Genomic DNA, 19,222 nt, shown 5'->3' with positions numbered 1-19,222 from the left:
GTCATCATAGGCAGTCCCTCGGAATCGAGGAAGACTTGCTTCCACTCCTGAAGTGAGTTCTTTGGTGGCTGAACAGTCCAATATGAGAGCCACAGACTCTGTCACAGGTGGGACAGGTAGTCCTTGAGGGAAGGGGTGGGTGGGACTGGTTTGCCGCAGGCTCTTTCCGCTGCCTGCGCTTGATTTCTGCATGCTCTCGGCGTTGAGACTCGAGGTGCTCAGCGCCCTCTCGGATGCACTTCCTCCACTTCGGGTGGTCTTGGGCCAGGGACTCTGAGGTGTCAGTGGGGATGTTGCACTTTATCAGGGAGGCTTTGAGCGTGTCCTTGTAGCGTTTCCGCTGCCCACCTTTGGCTCGTTTGCCATGATGGAGCTCCGAGTAGAGCACTTGCTTTGGGAGTCTCGTGTCTGGCATGACTGTGGCCTGCCCAGTGGAGCTGATCGAGTGTGGTCAGTGCTTCAATGCTGGGGATGTTAGCTTGAATGAGGACGTTGATGTTGGTGCACCTGTCCTCCCAGGGGATTTGTAGGATCTTGCGGAGACATTGTTGGTGATATTTCTCCAGCAACTTGAGGTGTCTACTGTACACAGTCCATGTCTCTGAGCCATACAGGAGGGCAGGTATTACTACAGCCCTGTAGACCATGAGCTTGGTGGCAGTTTTGAGGGCCTGGTCTTCAAACACTCTTTTCCTTAGGCGGCCGAAGGCTGTACTGGTGCACTGGAGGCAGTGTTGGATCCCGTCGTCGATGCCTGCTCTTGTTGACAGGAGGCTCGCGAGATATGGGAAGTGGTCCACGTTGTCCAGGGCCATGCCGTGGATCTTGATGACTGGGGTGCAGTGCTGTGCGGCGAGGACAGGCTGGTGGAGGACCTTTGTCTTACGGATGTTTAGCGTAAGGCTCATGCTTTCGTACGCCTCAGTAAATACGTCGACTATGTCCTGGAGTACAGCCTCTGTATATGCACAGATGCAGGCGTCGTCCACGTACTGTAGCTCGACGACAGAGGTTGGGGTGGTCTTGGACCTGGCCTGGAGACGGCGAAGGTTGAACAGGTTCCCACTGGTTCTGTAGTTTAGTTCCACTCCAGCAGGGAGCTTGTTGACTGTGAGGTGGAGCATGGCGGCGAGAAAGATTGAGAAGAGGGTTGGGTCGATGACGCAGCCCTGTTGACCCCGGTCCGGACGTGGATTGGGTCTGTGATGGATCCGTTGGTAAGGATCACGGCCTGCATGTTGTCGTGGAGCAGGCGGAGAATGGTGACGAACTTTACAGGGTATTAGTGAGGCCACACCTAGAGTACTGTGTATAGATTTGGTCTCCGTACTTAAGGTGGAATATACTTGCATTGGACGCTGTTCAGAGAAGGTTCACTAGGTTGATTCCGGAGATGAGGGGGTTGACTTAAGGTTGAGTAGGTTGGGCCTATACTCATTGGAGTTTAGAAGAATGAGAGGTGATCTTATTGAAACATATAAGATAATGAGGGGGGCTCAACAAGGTGGATGCAGAGAGGATAGTTCCACTCAGAGGGGAAACTGAAACTAGGGGGCATAGTCTCAGAATAAAGGGCCTCCGATTTAAAACTGAGCTGAGGAGGAATTTCTTCTGAGGGTTCTAAATCTGTGGCATTCTCTGCCCCAGAGAGCTGTGGAGGCTGAGTCGTTGAATATATTTAAGGTGAAGATAGACAGATTTTTGAGCGGTAAGGGAATAAAAGGTTATGGGGGGGTGGGCAGGGAAGTAGAGCTGAGTCCATGATCAGATCAGCCATGATCTTATTGAATGGTGGAGCAGGCTCGAGGGGCAAAATGGCCTAATCGTGCTCCGATTTCTTATGTTATTATGAAGGTTCTGCCACTGGGAGCAGAGGGAGGGCAGTGTACATTAAGTCTGAGTTAGAAGAGCAAAGGGTGCAAGCTGGGACGTAGGTCTGGAAGAGCTTGCAGAAATAGGGTGGAGGCTATGGAGTGATTTGTAAACTAGGATGATGATTTTGAAAATAAACGCTTTGGGGATAAGGCGGCTGGTTAGAACAGGTGTGACCAGTGGATGGGACTTATTCCTGGATAGAATTTGGTTGGCAGTGATTTGGATGAGTTGGTCCCTGGAGGCTGGTAAGGAGTCTCATCGCCGAGAGCATGCAGAAACCAAGCGCAAGCAGCGGAAAGAGCGTGAGGCAACCAGTCCCACCCACCCTTTCCCTCAATGACTGTCTGTCCCACTTGTGACAGGGACTGTGGTTCTCGTATTGGACTGTACAGCCACCTCGGGACTCATTTTTAGAGTGGAAGCAAGTCTTCCTCGATTCCGAGGGACTGCCTATGATGATGATGATAAGGATAACGTTGAAGAAATCTGGATTGGGGGTAAGGAAGACTGAACAAGGGTTTCACATTGAAGGGAATGAAGCAGGACAGGCAATAAATGCTGACATAGAAACATAGAAAATATGTGCAGGAGTAGGCCATCGGCCCTTCGAGCCTGCACCACCATTCAATAAGATCGTGGCTGATCATTCACCTCAGTACCCCTTTCCTGCTTTCATCCATACCCCTTGATCCCTTTAGCTGTAAGGGTCATATCTAACTCCCTCTTGAATATATCCACTGAGCTGGCATCAACAACTCTCTGCGGTAGAGAATTCCACAGGTTAACAATTCTCTGAGTGAAGAAGTTTCTCCTCATCTCAGTCCTAAATGGCTCACCCCTTATCCTTAGACTGTGTCCCCTGGTTCTGGACTTCCCCAACATTGGGAACATTCTTCCTGTATCTAACTTGTCCAGTCCAGTCGATGAGATCCCCTCTCATCCTTCTAAACTCCAGTGAATATAAGCCCAGTCGATCCAGTCTCTCCTCATATATCAGTCCAGACCTTGCAAGTGACACCCACATCCCGTGAATGAATTTTTTAAAAGCCACAGAGATGGGAATCTATAGCGTGTCTGCTTTTTACTTGTTCTTTGTTTTCTTTTCTTGTCGGTAAGAGTGCAATTTATTAGTTTCTTTCTCTTCAGAACCACAAGCAGCAGTGGCGGTCTGACCATCTCCAGTCTACTGAAGGAGAAGGAGGGTTCTGAGGTTGCAAAGTTCACCGTGGAGGAGCTCTGCCTCATTTGCAGCATCCTCAGCACAGCAGAGTACTGCTTGGCAACAACACAACAGGTGGGCATCCTTTGCTGCACAGGTGGACTGGAGGCAGGTGTAGTGTGCCTAACGGCAGAAAATAGATAAACTACTTTCTTTGCAGAATAACGCCTACAGCCCTGGCTACAATCTTGAGTGCAAAACAAAAAGCATGCTGTAGTTCAAGGGTTAATTTGGTAAATAGATGAGCGAACGAGACAGCAGAGGAGAATACGATGGTCTGAGGACTGTAATTGACATTGGTCTAAAATTGAGCTATGCCTCCAATGTATATGGGTTGGATAAGTCGGAATCATAAACCCCAATTGGTGTTTTGGGCTTTAAAAAAAAAAAAAAAAAAAAATCCCCCTGTGAATTTTGTGCTCATCAAAGTGTAGGATGTTGTTGCTGGGAACACTTTCCGTTTCAGACACCCAGTGCCAGCATCAAGCGGTCCCAGGTCCAGCGCAGAATGATTCAATGCAAGATAACGCTCCCTCGACTCTACCCCAATAATATATTTCAGCACCATTCTTAAAGGAGCACCCCAGCTTTTGCATTTCGCACATCGCGCATCCTGTGGCCTGTCTGAGTGAAATTGGCATTTAGTGTAGAGCTCCAGACATGGGGCCGGTGTAACTGCTTTAGTTACGATTTTTCTACGTTAGGTTAGGTTTTTTTGACGTCAGTCTGCGCCAGTTTTCAGCATTTTTTGCAGTTTGCCCAAACTGTATTTATCCCAGGTCGGCGTATCTGGCCACTCCCGAAAAACCTTCTAGTGAGTTAACAGTAAGCAGCGTACTTTGAGAAATCGGTACTGAAAGACGCCATTGTATTTCATAGAAGTTTTTGGAGGGAGTCTCTAACACTTGAAATATCTATAATAAAGTTCAACTTTTTTTTACCTTTCAACGGAGTACATGGAAGTTTCTTGGATTGCTGAAGTTTTCATTTTCTTTTTTAACTCACTCCACCACTGAACATCTTCAAGCAGGGTTGGAGGGGTGTTGTAGCGTCAGCCGTCAGCATCGGCCCCACGCCCAGACACGGGCTTGGCAAGCCCGGGGAGGAGAGAGAGAGAGGGCGGCGGGGGGGGGATGTGGAAGAGAGTTGGTGATCGGAAGGCTTCTGCACTGAGCCTGGAGAGGGAGATGCCGATTGGAAGGCTTCTGCACTAGGCACAAGACTGCAATGAGTTTGGGGGAGAGGGGGAGAAAGGGAGAAGTCACAAGACTGCAATGAGTTGGCGGGGGTGGGGGGAGGGGGGGGAAAAGAAGTCCATCCATACAGACCTTGGGGAGAGAGAACAAAGAACCTGTCCTGCCTGCTGTGTTAAAAATGAAACATAATGAAAATAATTCAGATTTAATGCAAAATATATTTTATTCAAAAGTTTAACAAACAGTTCTTTGTGCTTAACTTTAATGAAATTATTCTTGTATCAAACTTTAAAGTTTTCAGTTACGATCAGTTACAAACTTTAAGATCGCTTACTAACTTTTAAACTTGTAAATTTACATAACTTACAAAAATCTTTTTATTTTGAGAACAACAGTAACAATAATAATAACAACAGCAGCAGCAGCAAAGCAAGGCTGCATCCATCTCTCCTCCACCTTATTCTAAAACCGCCCACTGCGCTTGATCTTGGTGACTCCCCTGTCTGCAGGCGGCGCAGTGTTTCTGAGGTTGGTACCAAGCTTATTCTTTCTAAGATCTCGGGTAGTGCGCAGCTGTTTGTGGGGGGGGCCGTAATGTGGAAGGCCCGGCTTGGGGCTCTTCAGAGGCTGGTGTGGGGATTGGAGCAGGAGTGGCAGTTGATTCTGTCAATGGGCATGGGGTCTGGACGTGTTGCCTTATTGCAGCAGCTAACTCCAACATGCTGTCCCTCATGCGCCCTGACAGTGTCTCGACGACCTGCAACATTCCCTCCCTCATGTTGAGCAAAACTGTCTCAACTACCTGTGACATTCCCTCCTTCATGTTCAGTGATAGTGTTTGCACCATCTCTGACATTCCCTCCCTGATGGTCACTGACAGCGCATCAGCTACCTGTGACATTCCCTCCATCATGGTCACTGACATCATTTCCATTTCTCGTGAGTTCGCTGTTACTTCTCCCGACGGTCCCGCTACCTCATCACCCACCCCACTGATGGTGTCCAGGAGTGATCGCGTAAGGTCAATGCTCTCCGCACTCACAGCCATCGTCTGAACCACATCTGTTAGATCCTGCACCTCAGGAGAGCGCGGTCGAGCTCTCCTTGCCCTCCTCCCCACGGGTGTGACTCGCACCCCAATACTGGGACCCGCAGCCTCGGAAGGTGGGGGCCTGGGTGTGCCTCGCTGCACTCCACCACTGGGACCCGCAGCCTCCGACGTTAGGAAACCATGGAATGTCAAACCACTAGTCACGGAAGGGGCTGGCACCTCAATGGGCTACACCTCCACCAAAGTCAGTAAAACAGTGGGGCTTCATCCATCTCCATCCCCTCCTCATCACCCTCATGCTCTTGGTCTGGAGGGTGGGATTGGAAGATGTTCTCTTCTTCAGGCTCGTCTTCGACTGAATAACGTCAAAAATGTCACTTTTTTTGTTGTGCATGCGCAGAAGGTGTGGCATCGTTTTTTCGCTGCAGGCAGCAGGCCCCAGCCCCCGAGGCAACTGGACACGCTGTGCAGCGCCAAAATTGAATTATACATCGGGGAAACTGGCAAAATATTTCTGACGCATTTCTGGCCGAGAAAAACAGGCGTAACTCTGGCAATACGCCAGAAAACTGGCTTGGGCAAAATTGAGCCCGTGGTTTTATTCTGCTGCGTACTAATTACTACACCTCCCCAGCCGCAGAGGCATTGAATCCCTGCTGAGGTCCAGTTGTACTTGTGTGGATCATTCCCTGGTACTTGGCTCAAGGGCCATTTATTCATGCATGAGCCTTGATGATGTTGCCAAGCCATTTGACTGTGAGGGAGAGTCACAATCAAATCTGCTCCTATCCTCAGCTGATCTCGCGCGTGGACTTTCCAGCAGAGCTTGCCAGTTAGCAATCGGGGATTGCAGCTGACTTTCCCCAGGGGCACGGTCGGCAGTTGCAGCGCCCCCTACAGCCGGATTAATATATCTGGTTGAGTTTAGCGAATTCAAATGGGATGACATCTTGGGGGGGTGACCTTCCTGATCTGTGTGGCTCAAGTACTCACTGGGAAAACTCACTCGGCCATCGCAGAAGTCTCTGGGGGCTGCTTTCTCCTGTGAATCGTACCACTAGGAGCTGGATGGAGACTGGCCGAATGCTTCCAGCTTTATACTAATCTGTGGCCTCGGTATTTAGTGTAAACATCCATATTATAAATGCTTCCGTAGTATTATGATTATGTTGTGGTACAAGGACTGCTCTGGTGTATATCACGAGCAGACATAAAAACATATGAAAATATGACCGAGCCCCCACATTAGATAGTGTTCCATGTTACTTTGCAGCTTTCAACAGCGAGCGACCTTCTGACGTTGAGCATCTCGCCTTATTTAAAAACTGATACAATTTCTCTTTCTTACCTGATGGATGATATATTTCCCGTCATCATCATCATCATCATAGGCAGTCCCTCTGAATCAAGGAAGACTTGCTTCCACTCTTAGCATGAGTTCTTAGGTGGCTGTACAGTCAAATACGAGAACCACAGTCTCTGTCACAGGTCAGACAGATAGTTGTTGAGGGGAAGGGTGAGCAGGGAGCCTGGTTTGCCGCACGCTCCTTCCGCTGCCTGCGCTTGATTTCTGCATGCTCTCGGCGACGATACTCGAGAAGCTCAGCACCCTCCCAAATGCATTTCCTCCGTTTAGGGCAGTCTATGGCCAAGGACTCCCAGATGTCGGTGGGGATGTCGCACTTTATCAGGGAGGCTTTGAGGGTGTCCTTGTAACGTTTCCTCTGCCCGCGTTTGGCTCGTTTGCCGTGGACGAGTTCCGAGTAGAGCGCTTGCTTTGGGAGTCTCGTGTCTGGCATGCGGATTATGTGGCCTGCCCAGCGGAGTTGATCAAGTGTGGTCAGTGCTTCAATGCTGGGGATGTTGGCCTGGACGAGGACGCTAACGTTTGTGCATCTGTCCTCCCAGGGGATTTGCAGGATCTTGCGGAGACATCGCTGGTGGTATTTCTCTAGCGATTTGAGGTGTCTACTGTATATGGTCCACGTCTCTGAGCCATACAGGAGGGTGGGTATTACTACGGCCTTGTAGACCATGAGCTTGGTGACAGTTTTGAGGGACTGATCTTCAAACACTCTTCCTCAGGCAGCCAAAGACTGCACTGGCACACTGGAGGCGGTGTTGGATCTCATCATCAATGCCTGCTCTTGTTGCTAGGAAGCTCCCGATATAGGGGAAGTGGTCCACTTACAGAATGGCACTGGAGCCAGATTTCATGAAAAGTACCCACCTCCTGTGTAGAAATTAACTTGTCAGACTAGAGATTTTCACAAAGACGTTTTAATGCATCAGTCTTTTAAAATTCGACAGTACAGTCTACTGTTAATTCAAAGTTGCTTAATCAAAATGATTTGCTAACTTTTTTTTAAGTGCAAAAAAAAATGACTTGAATTATCAGGAATAGATTGCATTTCCTTTTCCTCGTGTTGCTGGGAAACTTTTCCTGAACCCACTGCACCCTAAACTTTCAGCCCCTGTTGAGTTGGCAGTTTTGATTCCCAAGTTGTCACTTGGGACTGGCTGTTTGAGAACAGTGAAAACAAACACTGCTTCAGTTTTGTATGCTCTTTCAGCTCATTGATTCTTGGCAAAGGAGGAGTATTGTATGTGTATACATGCACACACGAATCAACAGCCACAGTCTCAAAATAAACCCTTTACTCTGCATTACCATGATTCTTACACAAAAGGGAAATTGCAAGCAATTATAATGGGGCTGTGTGATTTTTGTGCTTGCATCCGCTGTTTGTTTTGATTTAACATGTTCATTAGACTGCGGCAAGGTATTGGTTGTGCTCTTGGCAGTTCTCATTTCCCGCTGGATAACGAGTTTTATGTATGCCTCTGAAACAAGCAGCCTCATCATCATAGTCATCAATACTACTTTTAAAATTGAACCATCAAAAATAATTCTGATCAACTTTACCATTTCTGGGCAGGAATTCAGCCCATTTCTGTTATAATAAAAATTATGCATTAAACCGGCTGTTGATGTATCAAACCCATAATGCTGTGTAACGTAAGCCAAGCTACCTGACCACAACCCAAGAATTAGTACTTGAGACATAAAGGGGCAGTTAGAATTTTTTTTCATACAAAGCGCTATTAGAATCTGGACTGCACGACTGCAAATGATTATTAAAGCTGAGTCAATCACAACATTTAATAGAGAATTGGGTAAACATTTGAAGAGGCAGAATATTAAACAGTACGGGGGAAAGAGTGGGGTAATTGGTTTGGAGTAGATAGCTCCGATGGGGAACTAGCAATGGCACAGGAATGATGAGCTAAACAGCCTCCTTCAATGCTGAAATTTCTATGATTCTATAAAAATCACAGCCAAAGAATTGTTACCCCTTTAAATCTGTCGTCATCACCCCTCTCAAAAAAGCCCAACCTTGACACCTCCAATTTTGTTTGATGGCGCTCTTGTGACGTGGCTTGAGCGGGTTTACTACGTTAAAGGCGCTATAGAAATGCAAGTTGTTGTTGGTATCTCACTTTTTATGTGTATTTTTTGACTCTGCACATTGCTTCATCTCCCTCGGTAGCTTTTCTAAACTCACGCCCCTGAAGTTCGTGGGTTCAAGCCCTGGCTGGCCCTTCAGTGCAGTACTGAGGGAAAGCTGCACTGTCGAGAGGTGTCATCCTTTGGATAGGATGTTAAACCGAGGTCCTGTCTGCCCTCTCGGGTAAAAAACCTTGCAGCAGCAGTATGCGGAGAACCAGCAGGAGAGCACGCAGTGTCCTGGCCAACACTTATCCCTCAACCAAACCAACTGAAAACAGATTATCTCCTCATTTATTTCATTGCTTTGTGTGGAACCATGCTGTGTGCACAGTTGGCTGCCATCTTAACCTATGTTACAACAATGACTACATCTCAAAAGTGTTTCATTGGCTGTGAAAAGCTGTGGGATGTCATGAGGTCGTGAAATGCGCTTTACAAACGCCAATTATTTTTTTTCTTTTGAACCATAGTGATGGAAAAAAAGACTTGCAATTTATATAGTGCTTTTTAATGTCTCAAATATCCCAAAACACATCACATGCAATGAATTACTTTGCAGCACAATCGCCATTGTTATACAAGCAAATGTGGCAGCCATTTTGCTCACAGCAAGGTCCCACACACATCACTGTTCAGTTAATCTATTGGTGGTAGAAAGTGTTGGCTAGGACACTGGGAGAACTCTCTGCTCTTTGAATACTGCCGTGGATCAGTTGAACATGCGGACGGGGTCTCAGTTCAACGTCTCCTCTGTGGAATGGCACTACTGAAAATGCAGCCCTCCCTCAGTTACGCACTGTAGTGCCAGCCTAGCTTACACCAATACTTGATTTTTAAACCAAATATTCCATTGTGTGGCACACTCTCCCACAAAAAGCAGTAGATGCTAGTTCAAATAATAATTTTAAATCCGAGATCATTGGATTTTTGCTAGCCAAGAGTATAGAAGGATATGGAGCCAAGGCAGGTGGGATGGCATTAAGATACAGATCAGTAATTGAATGGCACAATAGGCTCAAGGGGCTGAATGGCTTACTTACTCCTGGCCCTCTATTCCAATGCAGCAAAAAAACTAAAAGAGTTCAAAATCATTGTAATTCTAAAAGTTTTTTTCTGTAATCATATTATTTTTTTAAATACATTATAAAGATTTCAAAATACGATTTAATTCACCATATGGATTTTTCAAGCATTTCAGGAAATAGCCCATCTTTTGTTAGAAGATGAAATCTTGACAATTCAGTCAGTATGTCCTGTTCCAACTTTAATGCCTGTATTCCGTTGAAGCATTACAAACTACATCTTAACTCCGCTGTAAATTGTTATGCACAAGTAGAAATGATGCAGCGTGTGTGAGAGTGCAATTGTTTAATGAATCTACTCCACACACGGGAAATAACCGAGTGCAGTCCACAGTACACATCAACTGTCTATAGTGAAAACAATCCTTTCATGTTACAATATCAGTTTCCTCATAACATAGAAAAACAACTTAACTGCATGAAGTGTTCAACTGTTGCTGTGTACTTTAATAGATTTGTTTTTTGCAAATATGTTTTCATTCAAAATGGGTTTGTTTCAAATGCAAACATGCTGTGGATTTTGTTTTACAATATATTGGATTGGTAGCTGTATTTGAGATTGAGATACATATATAAATTTCCTTTGTCCCACTCAAGTTTTGAAAGTATCTGTATATCGGCCTGTCTTCCAGTTGAGCAGTCCATCTGAAGCTTTCAAAAAGATATAGATAGGACAGAGGACTCAGTGAAAGGTTAGCAACAAAATGTTAAATCATGGATTTTGAGCTTGGTCTAGTTACTATTGAATTATACTGCAGCAGATGCAACTAACTACTGTAAATCAATGTGTTCACTTATCTATTTACTGTACAATTTGTTTGGCAGATGTAACAGTGTTTGCTGCCTTCTAAATTCAGGAAACATCATGCGAAGGTACGCAATGTGAATAGTAGCCGAAATATAGGGCTCTGTGTTCAGTTCCTGGGTGCACTACAAATTATATAGATATTGGGCAGTAAATGCACACTCTGGGATATAGGAAGCGAGGGCTCCACTATGGGAGCGGTCTTAGATACTGAACAGAGGAAAAAATATGTATATTAGAAACCCCAAAACATCTTTATAAAAACATTGTCACATGTGACTTGGAGGCTTTCCTTGTGCTAATTCTTCGTTTTCCACTATGTATTCTCTAGTTTGCATTGTTGCTTGTGTGTTACTGACACTTGTAATTTTCCTGAAAGCTTGAAGAGAAACTCAAAGAGAAGGTGGATGCAAGTCTAATGGAAAGGATTAACCTGATGTCAGAAATGGACACCTTCAGCACGTGAGTACAAGCTATGGGGGAATTGACTCATTTACTTTCCCCACTCCACCCATTTAAAAGTAAATACTTCACAACTGTGAAGGTATCGTGACAGTAAGTTGGTAGCTGATGTACAGGATTGGATCAGGGTGACATGACTATTTTCTTCTGGCCAACCTTTGATGAAATAACTGGCCTCCAATTAGCTTTTCCTCTGACCATAAGATCAAGGTTATGACTGGACTGTTTCAAGGAATTATAGGTTCCAATTTATCAAACAAATTTAGTCTGCCAATCTAACCTATGGCACCTTGCCAACAGTCTTTGCATACCGTAGCAAAGTTTCGAGGAAAACATGGTTACCAGGAAATTCTACTTCACAGAAAGAGTGGTCAATGCATGGAACAGACTTTCAGATAGAGCAATGAAGGCAAAAAAATCCTCGAATCATTTAAAAAACCAAATGGAGGAACCAATGGGGGAGCTTTTTAGTATCTCTCTGGATGGATGAATTAAGATGAACCAAATGGGTTTCCTCATCCATGATGATCTTATCTTTCAAAGAGCTTGCTGGTGATTTCCATGCAAGTATCTTTGGGCAGCGTTCGGCTTTCCACAACTGCACCTTTGGGGTAGGACGAGGGTGGCCAAACATTCTTAAAGTCCCCCTTTGATACTGATCTTTTTGTTTAATATATAGCTGTTTCTAAACATTAGCAAGCATTCTCATGATATCAGTATTGTGTACATTTTTTAGTTACTTTTAATATTTTCATATATTACATAGGATTACACAGGATATACAGCACAGAAACAGGCCATTTGGCCCAACCAGTCCATGCCGGCATTTCTGCTCCACTCGAGCCTCCTCCCGTGTTTCCTCAACTAAATCTATCACATAACCCTCTATTCCCTTCTCCCTCATATGCTTGTCTAACCTCCTCTTAAATGCATCCATACTATTCACTTCAACTGCTCCCTGTGGTAGCAAGTTCCACATTCTCATCACTCTGGATAAAGAATTTTCTGCTCAATTCCCTATTGGATTTCTTGATGATTATCTTATATTGATGGCCTCTAGTTATGCTCTTCCCCACAAGTGGAAACTGTTGTGTATCTATAAAGCACCATGCACTCCCATGTTCCGCCACCAGGGAGTGCATCCCCTGAAGTCCTAAGAGATCCCAGCATCCCTTGGGAGCACTGTATATAAGCCGGGCCTAAGGCCTGTTCCTCACTCTGGTGTCTTAATAAAGACTGAGGTCACTACTACTTTAACCTCCCTGTGTGCAGTCTCATCTGTGTTGGGAACACAATAACTGGCGACGAGTATATGAATCCAACGCAAAGATGCAGCGAACTGTGGGCATCCTGGAGAAGTTCTCGGAGGGTGAGGACTGGGAAGCCTATGTCGAATGACTAGACCAGTACTTTGTAGCCAACGAGCTGGACGGAGAAGGAAGCGCTGCAAAAAGGAGAGCGGTCCTCCTCACGGTCTGCGGGGCACCGACCTACAGTCTCATGAAGAATCTTCTGGCTCCGGTGAAACCCACAGATAAGTCGTATGAGGAGCTGTGTACACTGGTTCAGGAGCATCTTGGCCCGAGGGAGAGCGTGCTGATGGCGAGGTATCGGTTCTCCACGTGCCAGCGATCTGAAGGTCAGGAAGTGGTGAGCTACGTCGCCGAGCTAGGGCGACTTTCAGGACAATGTGAGTTTGATGGCTACCTGGAGCAAATACTCAGATTTTTTTTACTGGGCATTGGCCACGAGACCATCCTACGAAAACTTTTGACTGTAGAGACACCGACCCTCAGTAAGGCCATTGCGATAGCACAGGCGTTTGTCCACCAGTGATGACACCAAACAAATCTCTCAGCACACAAGTGCTAGCAATGTTCATAAATTAACTGGAATTGTGTTTGCGAGCAGAAATGTATAGGGCAGAAACCACGAGTCTGCAACTGCCAGCAGACCCAGGTGACCCAGATGACTCAGAGTCCGCAACAAAGGATGAATGCAAGCAATTCACACCTTGTTGGCGTTATGGAGGCTTCCATTCAGCCTATTCATGCCGCTTTAAAGGGTATGTTTGCAAGAGCTGTGGAACAATGGGGCACCTCCAACGAGCTTGCAGACAAGTTGCAAGCTCTGCAAAACCTGCTAATCACCATGTGGCAGAGGAAGATCGGTCCATGGTGGATCAAAGCAATCTCGGGCCTCAGAGAGGAGGCAGATGCTGAAGTACACGGGGTGCACACATTTTCGACGAAATGTCCACCTATAATGCTAAATGTAAAATTGAATGGCTTACCCGTAGCCATGGAACTGGACACTGGCGCTAGCCTATCCATCATGAGTAAAAAGATGTTTGAGAGACTGTGGTGCAACAAGGCACTCAGACCAGCCCTGAGCCCCATCCACACGAAACTGAGAGCGTACACCAAAGAGCTCATCACTGTCCTGGGCAGCGCCATGGTCAAGGTCACCTACGAGGGCACGTGCATGAACTGCTACTCGGGATTATCCCGGGCAATGGCCCCACGCTGCTTGGAAGGCGCTGGCTGGGCAAAATCCGCTGGAACTGGGATGAATCCGAGCGCTATCACATGTCGATGAGGCCTCATGTACCCAGGTTCTTAACAAGTTTATTTCCCTTTTTGAGCCAGGCATTGGAAACTTTTCCGGGGCGAAGGTGCGAATCCACTTGGTCCCAGAGGCACGACCCATTCACCACAAGGCGCGAGCGGTACCTCACATGATGAGGGAGAGAGTGGAAATCGAGCTGGACAGGCTGCAACGCGAGGGCATCATCTCCCCAGTGGAATTCAGCGAGTGGGCCAGCCCGATTGTTCCAGTACTCAAAAGTGATGGCACGGTCAGGATTTGCGGCGATTATAAAGTAACTGTTAATCGTTTCTCGCTGCAGGACCAATACCCGCTACCTAAGGCAGACGACCTATTTGCGACACTGGCAGGAGGCAAGACGTTCACCAACCTCGACCTGACTTCGGCCGACATGATGCAGGAGCTGGAGGAGTCTTGGAAGGGCCTCACCTGCATCAACATGCACAAGGGACTGTTCATCTACAACAGATGCCCGTTTGGAATTCGGTTGGCTACAGCGATCTTCCAGAGAAACATGGAGAGCCTACTCACATCAGTACCACGCACGGTGGTTTTTCAGGACGACATCTGGTCACGGGTCGAGCACCTACAAAACTTGGAGGAGGTCCTCCAACGACTGGATCGCGTAGGGCTGCGGCTGAAGAGGTCGAAATGCATCTTCATGGCAACAGAAGTGGAGTTTTTGGGGAGAAAGATCGCAGCGGACGGCATTTGGCCCACAGAGGCTATCAGGAACGCGCCCAGGCCACAGAACGTCACGGAGCTGCCGTCATTCCTGGGACTCCAGCTATTTTGGTAACTTCCTACCGGGGTTAAGCACCCTCTTAGAGCCCTTACATGTGTTACTGCGTAAAGGTGAGAACTGGGTATGGGGAAAAAAACCAAGTAATTGCTTTGGAGAAAGCCAGAAACATTTTATGCCCCAACAAGCTGCTTGTATTGTATAACCCGTGTAAAAGACTTGTGCTAGCATGCGATGCGTCGTCGTACGGAGTCGGGTGTGTATTACAACAAGCTAACGTTGCGGGGAAGTTGCAACCTATCGCCTATGCCTCCAGGAGCTTGTCTAAGGCCGAGAGGGCCTACAGCATGATTGAGAAAGAGGCATTATTGTGTGTGTTCGGGGTCAAGAAAATGCATCAGTACCTGTTTGGCCTCAAATTTGAGCTGGAAACCGATCACAAGCCCCTCATATCCCTGTTCGCTGAAAACAAGGGGATAAATACTAATGCCTCAGCCCGCATACAAAGGTGAGCACTCGCGCTAACAGCGTATAACTATACCATCCGCCACAGGCCAGGCACCGAGAACTGTGCGGGTGCTCTCAGTCGGCTACCATTGCCCACCACGGGGGTGGAAATGGCACAGCCTGCAGACTTGTTGATGGTCATGGAAGCGTTTGAAAATGATAAATCATCTGTCATGGCCCGCCAGATTAGGACTTGGACCAGCCAAGATCCTCTGCTGTCCCTAGTAAAAAAACTGTGTACTGCTTGGGAGCTGGGCCAGCATCCCCGTTGAAATGCAAGAGCTAATCAAGCCGTTCCAGCGGCGAAAGGACGAGCTGTCCATTCAGGCAGACTGCCTGTTGTGGGGCAACCGCGTAGTACTACCCAAAAAGGGCAGGGAGACATTCATCTCTGATCTCCACAGCACACACCCGGGTATAGTAATGATGAAAGCGATAGCCAGATCCCACGTGTGGTGGCCTGGTATCGACTCTGACGACTTAGAGTCCTGTGTACGGCAATGCAGCGTGTGTGCTCAGTTGAGCAACGCGCCCAGAGAGGCACCACTAAGTTTGTGGTCCTGGCCCTCCAGACCATGGTCGAGGATCCATGTCGACTATGCGGGCCTATTTCTCGGTAAAATGTCCCTGGTGATGGTGGGTGTTTTTTCAAAATGGATTGAATGTGAAATAATGTCGGGAAGCACTGCCACCGCCACCATTGAAAGCCTGAGGGCCATGTTTGCCACCCACGGCCTGCCTGACATATTGGTCAGTGACAACGGGCTATGTTTCACCAGTGCCGAATTTAAAGAATTCATGACCCGCAATGGGATCAAACATGTCACCTCGGCCCAGTTTAAACCAGCCTCCAATGGGCAGGCAGAGCGGGCAGTACAAACAATCAAACAGAGCCTCAAGCGAGTCACAGAAATCTCACTCCAAACCTGCCTGTCCCAAATACTGCTCAGCTACCGCATGAGACCCCACTCACTCACAGGGGTGCCCCCGGCTGAGCTACTCATGAAAAGGACACTTAAAACCAGACTCTCGCTGGTTCACCCCATCAGGTAGAGAGCAGGCGACAGCAATAAAATGTAAACTATGGTCGCGCTACTGTGTCACGGGAAATTGATCTGAATGACCCTGTGTATGTGCTAAACTATGGACATGGTCCCAAGTGGATCGCGGGCACGGTGATAGATAAAGAAGGGAGTAGGGTGTTTGTAGTCAAACTAGACAATGGACAAATTTGCAGAAAGCACCTGAACCAAATGAGGCTGCGGTTCACAAACTGCCCTGAACAACCCACAGCAGACACCACCTTTTTCGAGCCCACAACACACACCCAAAGGATCAACAATACCACGCCGGACCAGGAAATCAAACCCAATACACCCAATAGCCCAGCAAGGCCAGGCTCACCCAGCAGCCCTGCAGGGCCAACACGCCAGCCCAGTGAGGGCATAGCCAACACACCAGAACAGACATTTGTACCGAGGCGGTCCACCAGGAAAGAAAGGCTCCCGATCGCCTCACCTTGTAAATAGTTTTCACTTTGACTTTGCGGGGGGAGTGATGTTGTGTATCTGTAAAGCATGCACTCCCATGTTCCGCCACCAGGGAGTGCATCCCCTGAAGTCCTAAGGGATCCCAGCATCCCTTGGGAGCACTGTATATAAGCCGGCCCCTAAGGCCTGTTCCTTGCTCTGGAGTGTCTTAATAAAGACTGAGGTCACTGTTACTTTAACCTCCTTGTGTGCAATCTCATCTGTGTTAGGAACACAATAGAAACATTCTCTCTGTATCCACTCTGTCAAAACCTTTCATAATTTTAAAGACCTCTATTAGGTCACCCTTCGACCTTTTTTGAAGAGAAAAGAGACCCAGCCTGTTCATCCTTTTCTGATATGTATACTCTCGCATTTCTGGTATCATCCTTGTAAATCTTCTCTGCATCCTCCAGTGTCTCCATATCTTTTTTGTAATATGGCAACCAGGACTGTACACAGTACTCTAAGTGTGGTTTAACCAAGGTTCGATACAAGTTTAGCATAACTTCCCTACTTTTTAAGTCTATCCCTCTAGAAATAAACCCTAGTGCTTGGTTTGCTTTTTTTACGGCCTTGCTAACCTGTGTCACAACTTTTAGCGATTTGCGTATTTGTACTCGGAGATTCTTTTGTTCCTCTACCTCACCTCGACTCTCACCCTCCAAGTAATGTGATTTCCCTATTGTTCCTACCAAAATATAATACCTCACATTTGCCTGTGTTGAACTTCATTTGCCAATTATATGCCCATTCTGCAAGTTTATTAATGTCCTCCGGTAATTAGTTGCAGTCCTCCTAAGTAGTGACTATCCTCCCACTTTGGTGTCATCTGCAAATTTACAAATTGTGTTTTTGATTCCAAAATTCTAAATTGTTAATATAAATTGTGAACAACAGTGGTCCCAGCACTGATCCTTGTGAAACACTACGACCCACCTTCTGCCACTGTGAATAACTACCCTTTACCCCTACTCTCTGCTTTCTGTCTTGAAACCATCTAGCTATCCATTCTGCTACTTGTCCCCTGACTCCGCATTCTCTAACATTGTTCATCAGTCTATTATGGGTACCTTGTCAAAGGCCTTTTGAAATAGAGAGTTTACTCTGAGTAATTGTCCATAGAAGGATGCCATGAGGTAAAACTATAGGACGCGACTGCTGCCAACAAAATTAATTGGTTGGTGCATGCGCAGTCTCAGTGATTTTTGTCTTAAGATATTGCAGTCTCTCTCTTTACAGTCCTGGTTTCTCCACATTGCTGGTCACTAATTCCAGACTCTGTTTTGCAATCTGGTCCAAATGTGGGTTTATTCTCCGTTCTCTTTCAACATGTAACGGTTTGGAATAAAGGCCAATTCACAGCATGTATTCGAGCTCAATCTTTGTACAAGTAATATCAGATTATGGATTGACCCCTTTTCACAGGAGCGGCAGCGGGAACTAATCCGGAGCCGCGACTCACGGTGGAAGAAGTCCAACGGGGATCGCTCGGTTAGAAGTGCAATTCAGGGTTGTAAGACAACAGGGGGATTATGGTTAATGAACCGATAACCCCAGTCGCAATTAATTTTTTTCTCCTTTCCCTTCACACGAAGCTCATGCTCCGTACAAATAAATCTCCGCAATCCTCCACCCGTGAAATTATGAAACCAACCCAAAGCTCCACAGATTTATGCGATGTGATGATATTATACGTTAATAATTAAAGCACCACAGATTTATGCGCAGATGGCAGCTTCCCGCCTGTTCCCAGCAGCTTCCGGTTCATTGGCAGCAGTCATTTTGAAAACTACAAGCCAAATGAGTGCAAGCCTTAAGGTGAGGATGGTACATGCTCCATCTGGCTGCCGACTTTTTACATTGAGAAACTCACGTGACCGGTACAGGCCCATAGTGTAGTACACTACCAGGCTTGAAAAGAATAAGAGAGAAGGTGGGATTAATTAAGTACTGATAAGATGATGCCAAGTCTGGGTTTTAAAAGTCTATAAGGGGAAGGGAAATATTAAGGAAGCTTTTAAGGGCTTTCACAGTTAGAATATGGGACAATGTGACGACTGGACTTGTGACTAACAAAACTGAAAACAAATCTACTTGCATTTTCTAGCTGTTTGATTCGTACTCAATGTAAACTTGTTCTCACAACTACTAGAGTTCATCATAGTCTATTTATAACTGAAAAGCCATGTTGTTCTGAAATTATTCTAGAGCAGGATTAGTAGCTATACTCACTCCAGAGACTTGAGCACAAAGATCTAGGCTGACACTCCAGTGCAGAACTGAGGGAGTGCTGCATTGTAGGAGGTGCTGTCTTTCTGATGAGAGGCTAAACCGAGGCCCCGTCTGCTCTCTCAGGTGGATGCAAAAGACCCCATGGCACTACTTTGAAGAAGAGCAGGTGGAATGATCCCCAGTGCCCTGACCACTATTTATCCCTCAATCAACATCACTAAAGCAGATTATTTGGTAATTGTTGGAGCTTGCTTTGAGCAAATTGGTTGCCGCCTTTCCTATGTTACAACAGTGACTACCCTTCAGAAGTACTTCATTGGCTGTAAAACGCTTAGGGATGTCCTGAGGTCATGAAAGGCACTATATAAATGCAAAAAAAAATGCTTTCCCTACAATTTACT

General features: G+C 46.6%; 1 protein-coding gene across 1 annotated transcript in view; it reads left to right on the top strand.

Annotated features, from left to right (window-relative positions):
• Positions 1-19,222, top strand: part of vps53 (VPS53 subunit of GARP complex) — a 274,701-nt gene that overhangs the window by 164,294 nt on the left and 91,185 nt on the right. Inside the window, exons 15-16 of the mRNA XM_070857048.1 lie at positions 3,022-3,169; positions 11,119-11,201. Of these exons, the coding sequence (XP_070713149.1) occupies positions 3,022-3,169; positions 11,119-11,201 (231 nt within the window). The remainder of the gene's footprint in view (positions 1-3,021; positions 3,170-11,118; positions 11,202-19,222) is intronic.

This window comes from Pristiophorus japonicus, chromosome 16 (genome assembly GCF_044704955.1).
Source record: "Pristiophorus japonicus isolate sPriJap1 chromosome 16, sPriJap1.hap1, whole genome shotgun sequence".
Classification (NCBI taxonomy): Eukaryota; Metazoa; Chordata; class Chondrichthyes; family Pristiophoridae; genus Pristiophorus; species Pristiophorus japonicus.
This window is presented reverse-complemented; position numbering and strand designations above follow the sequence as displayed.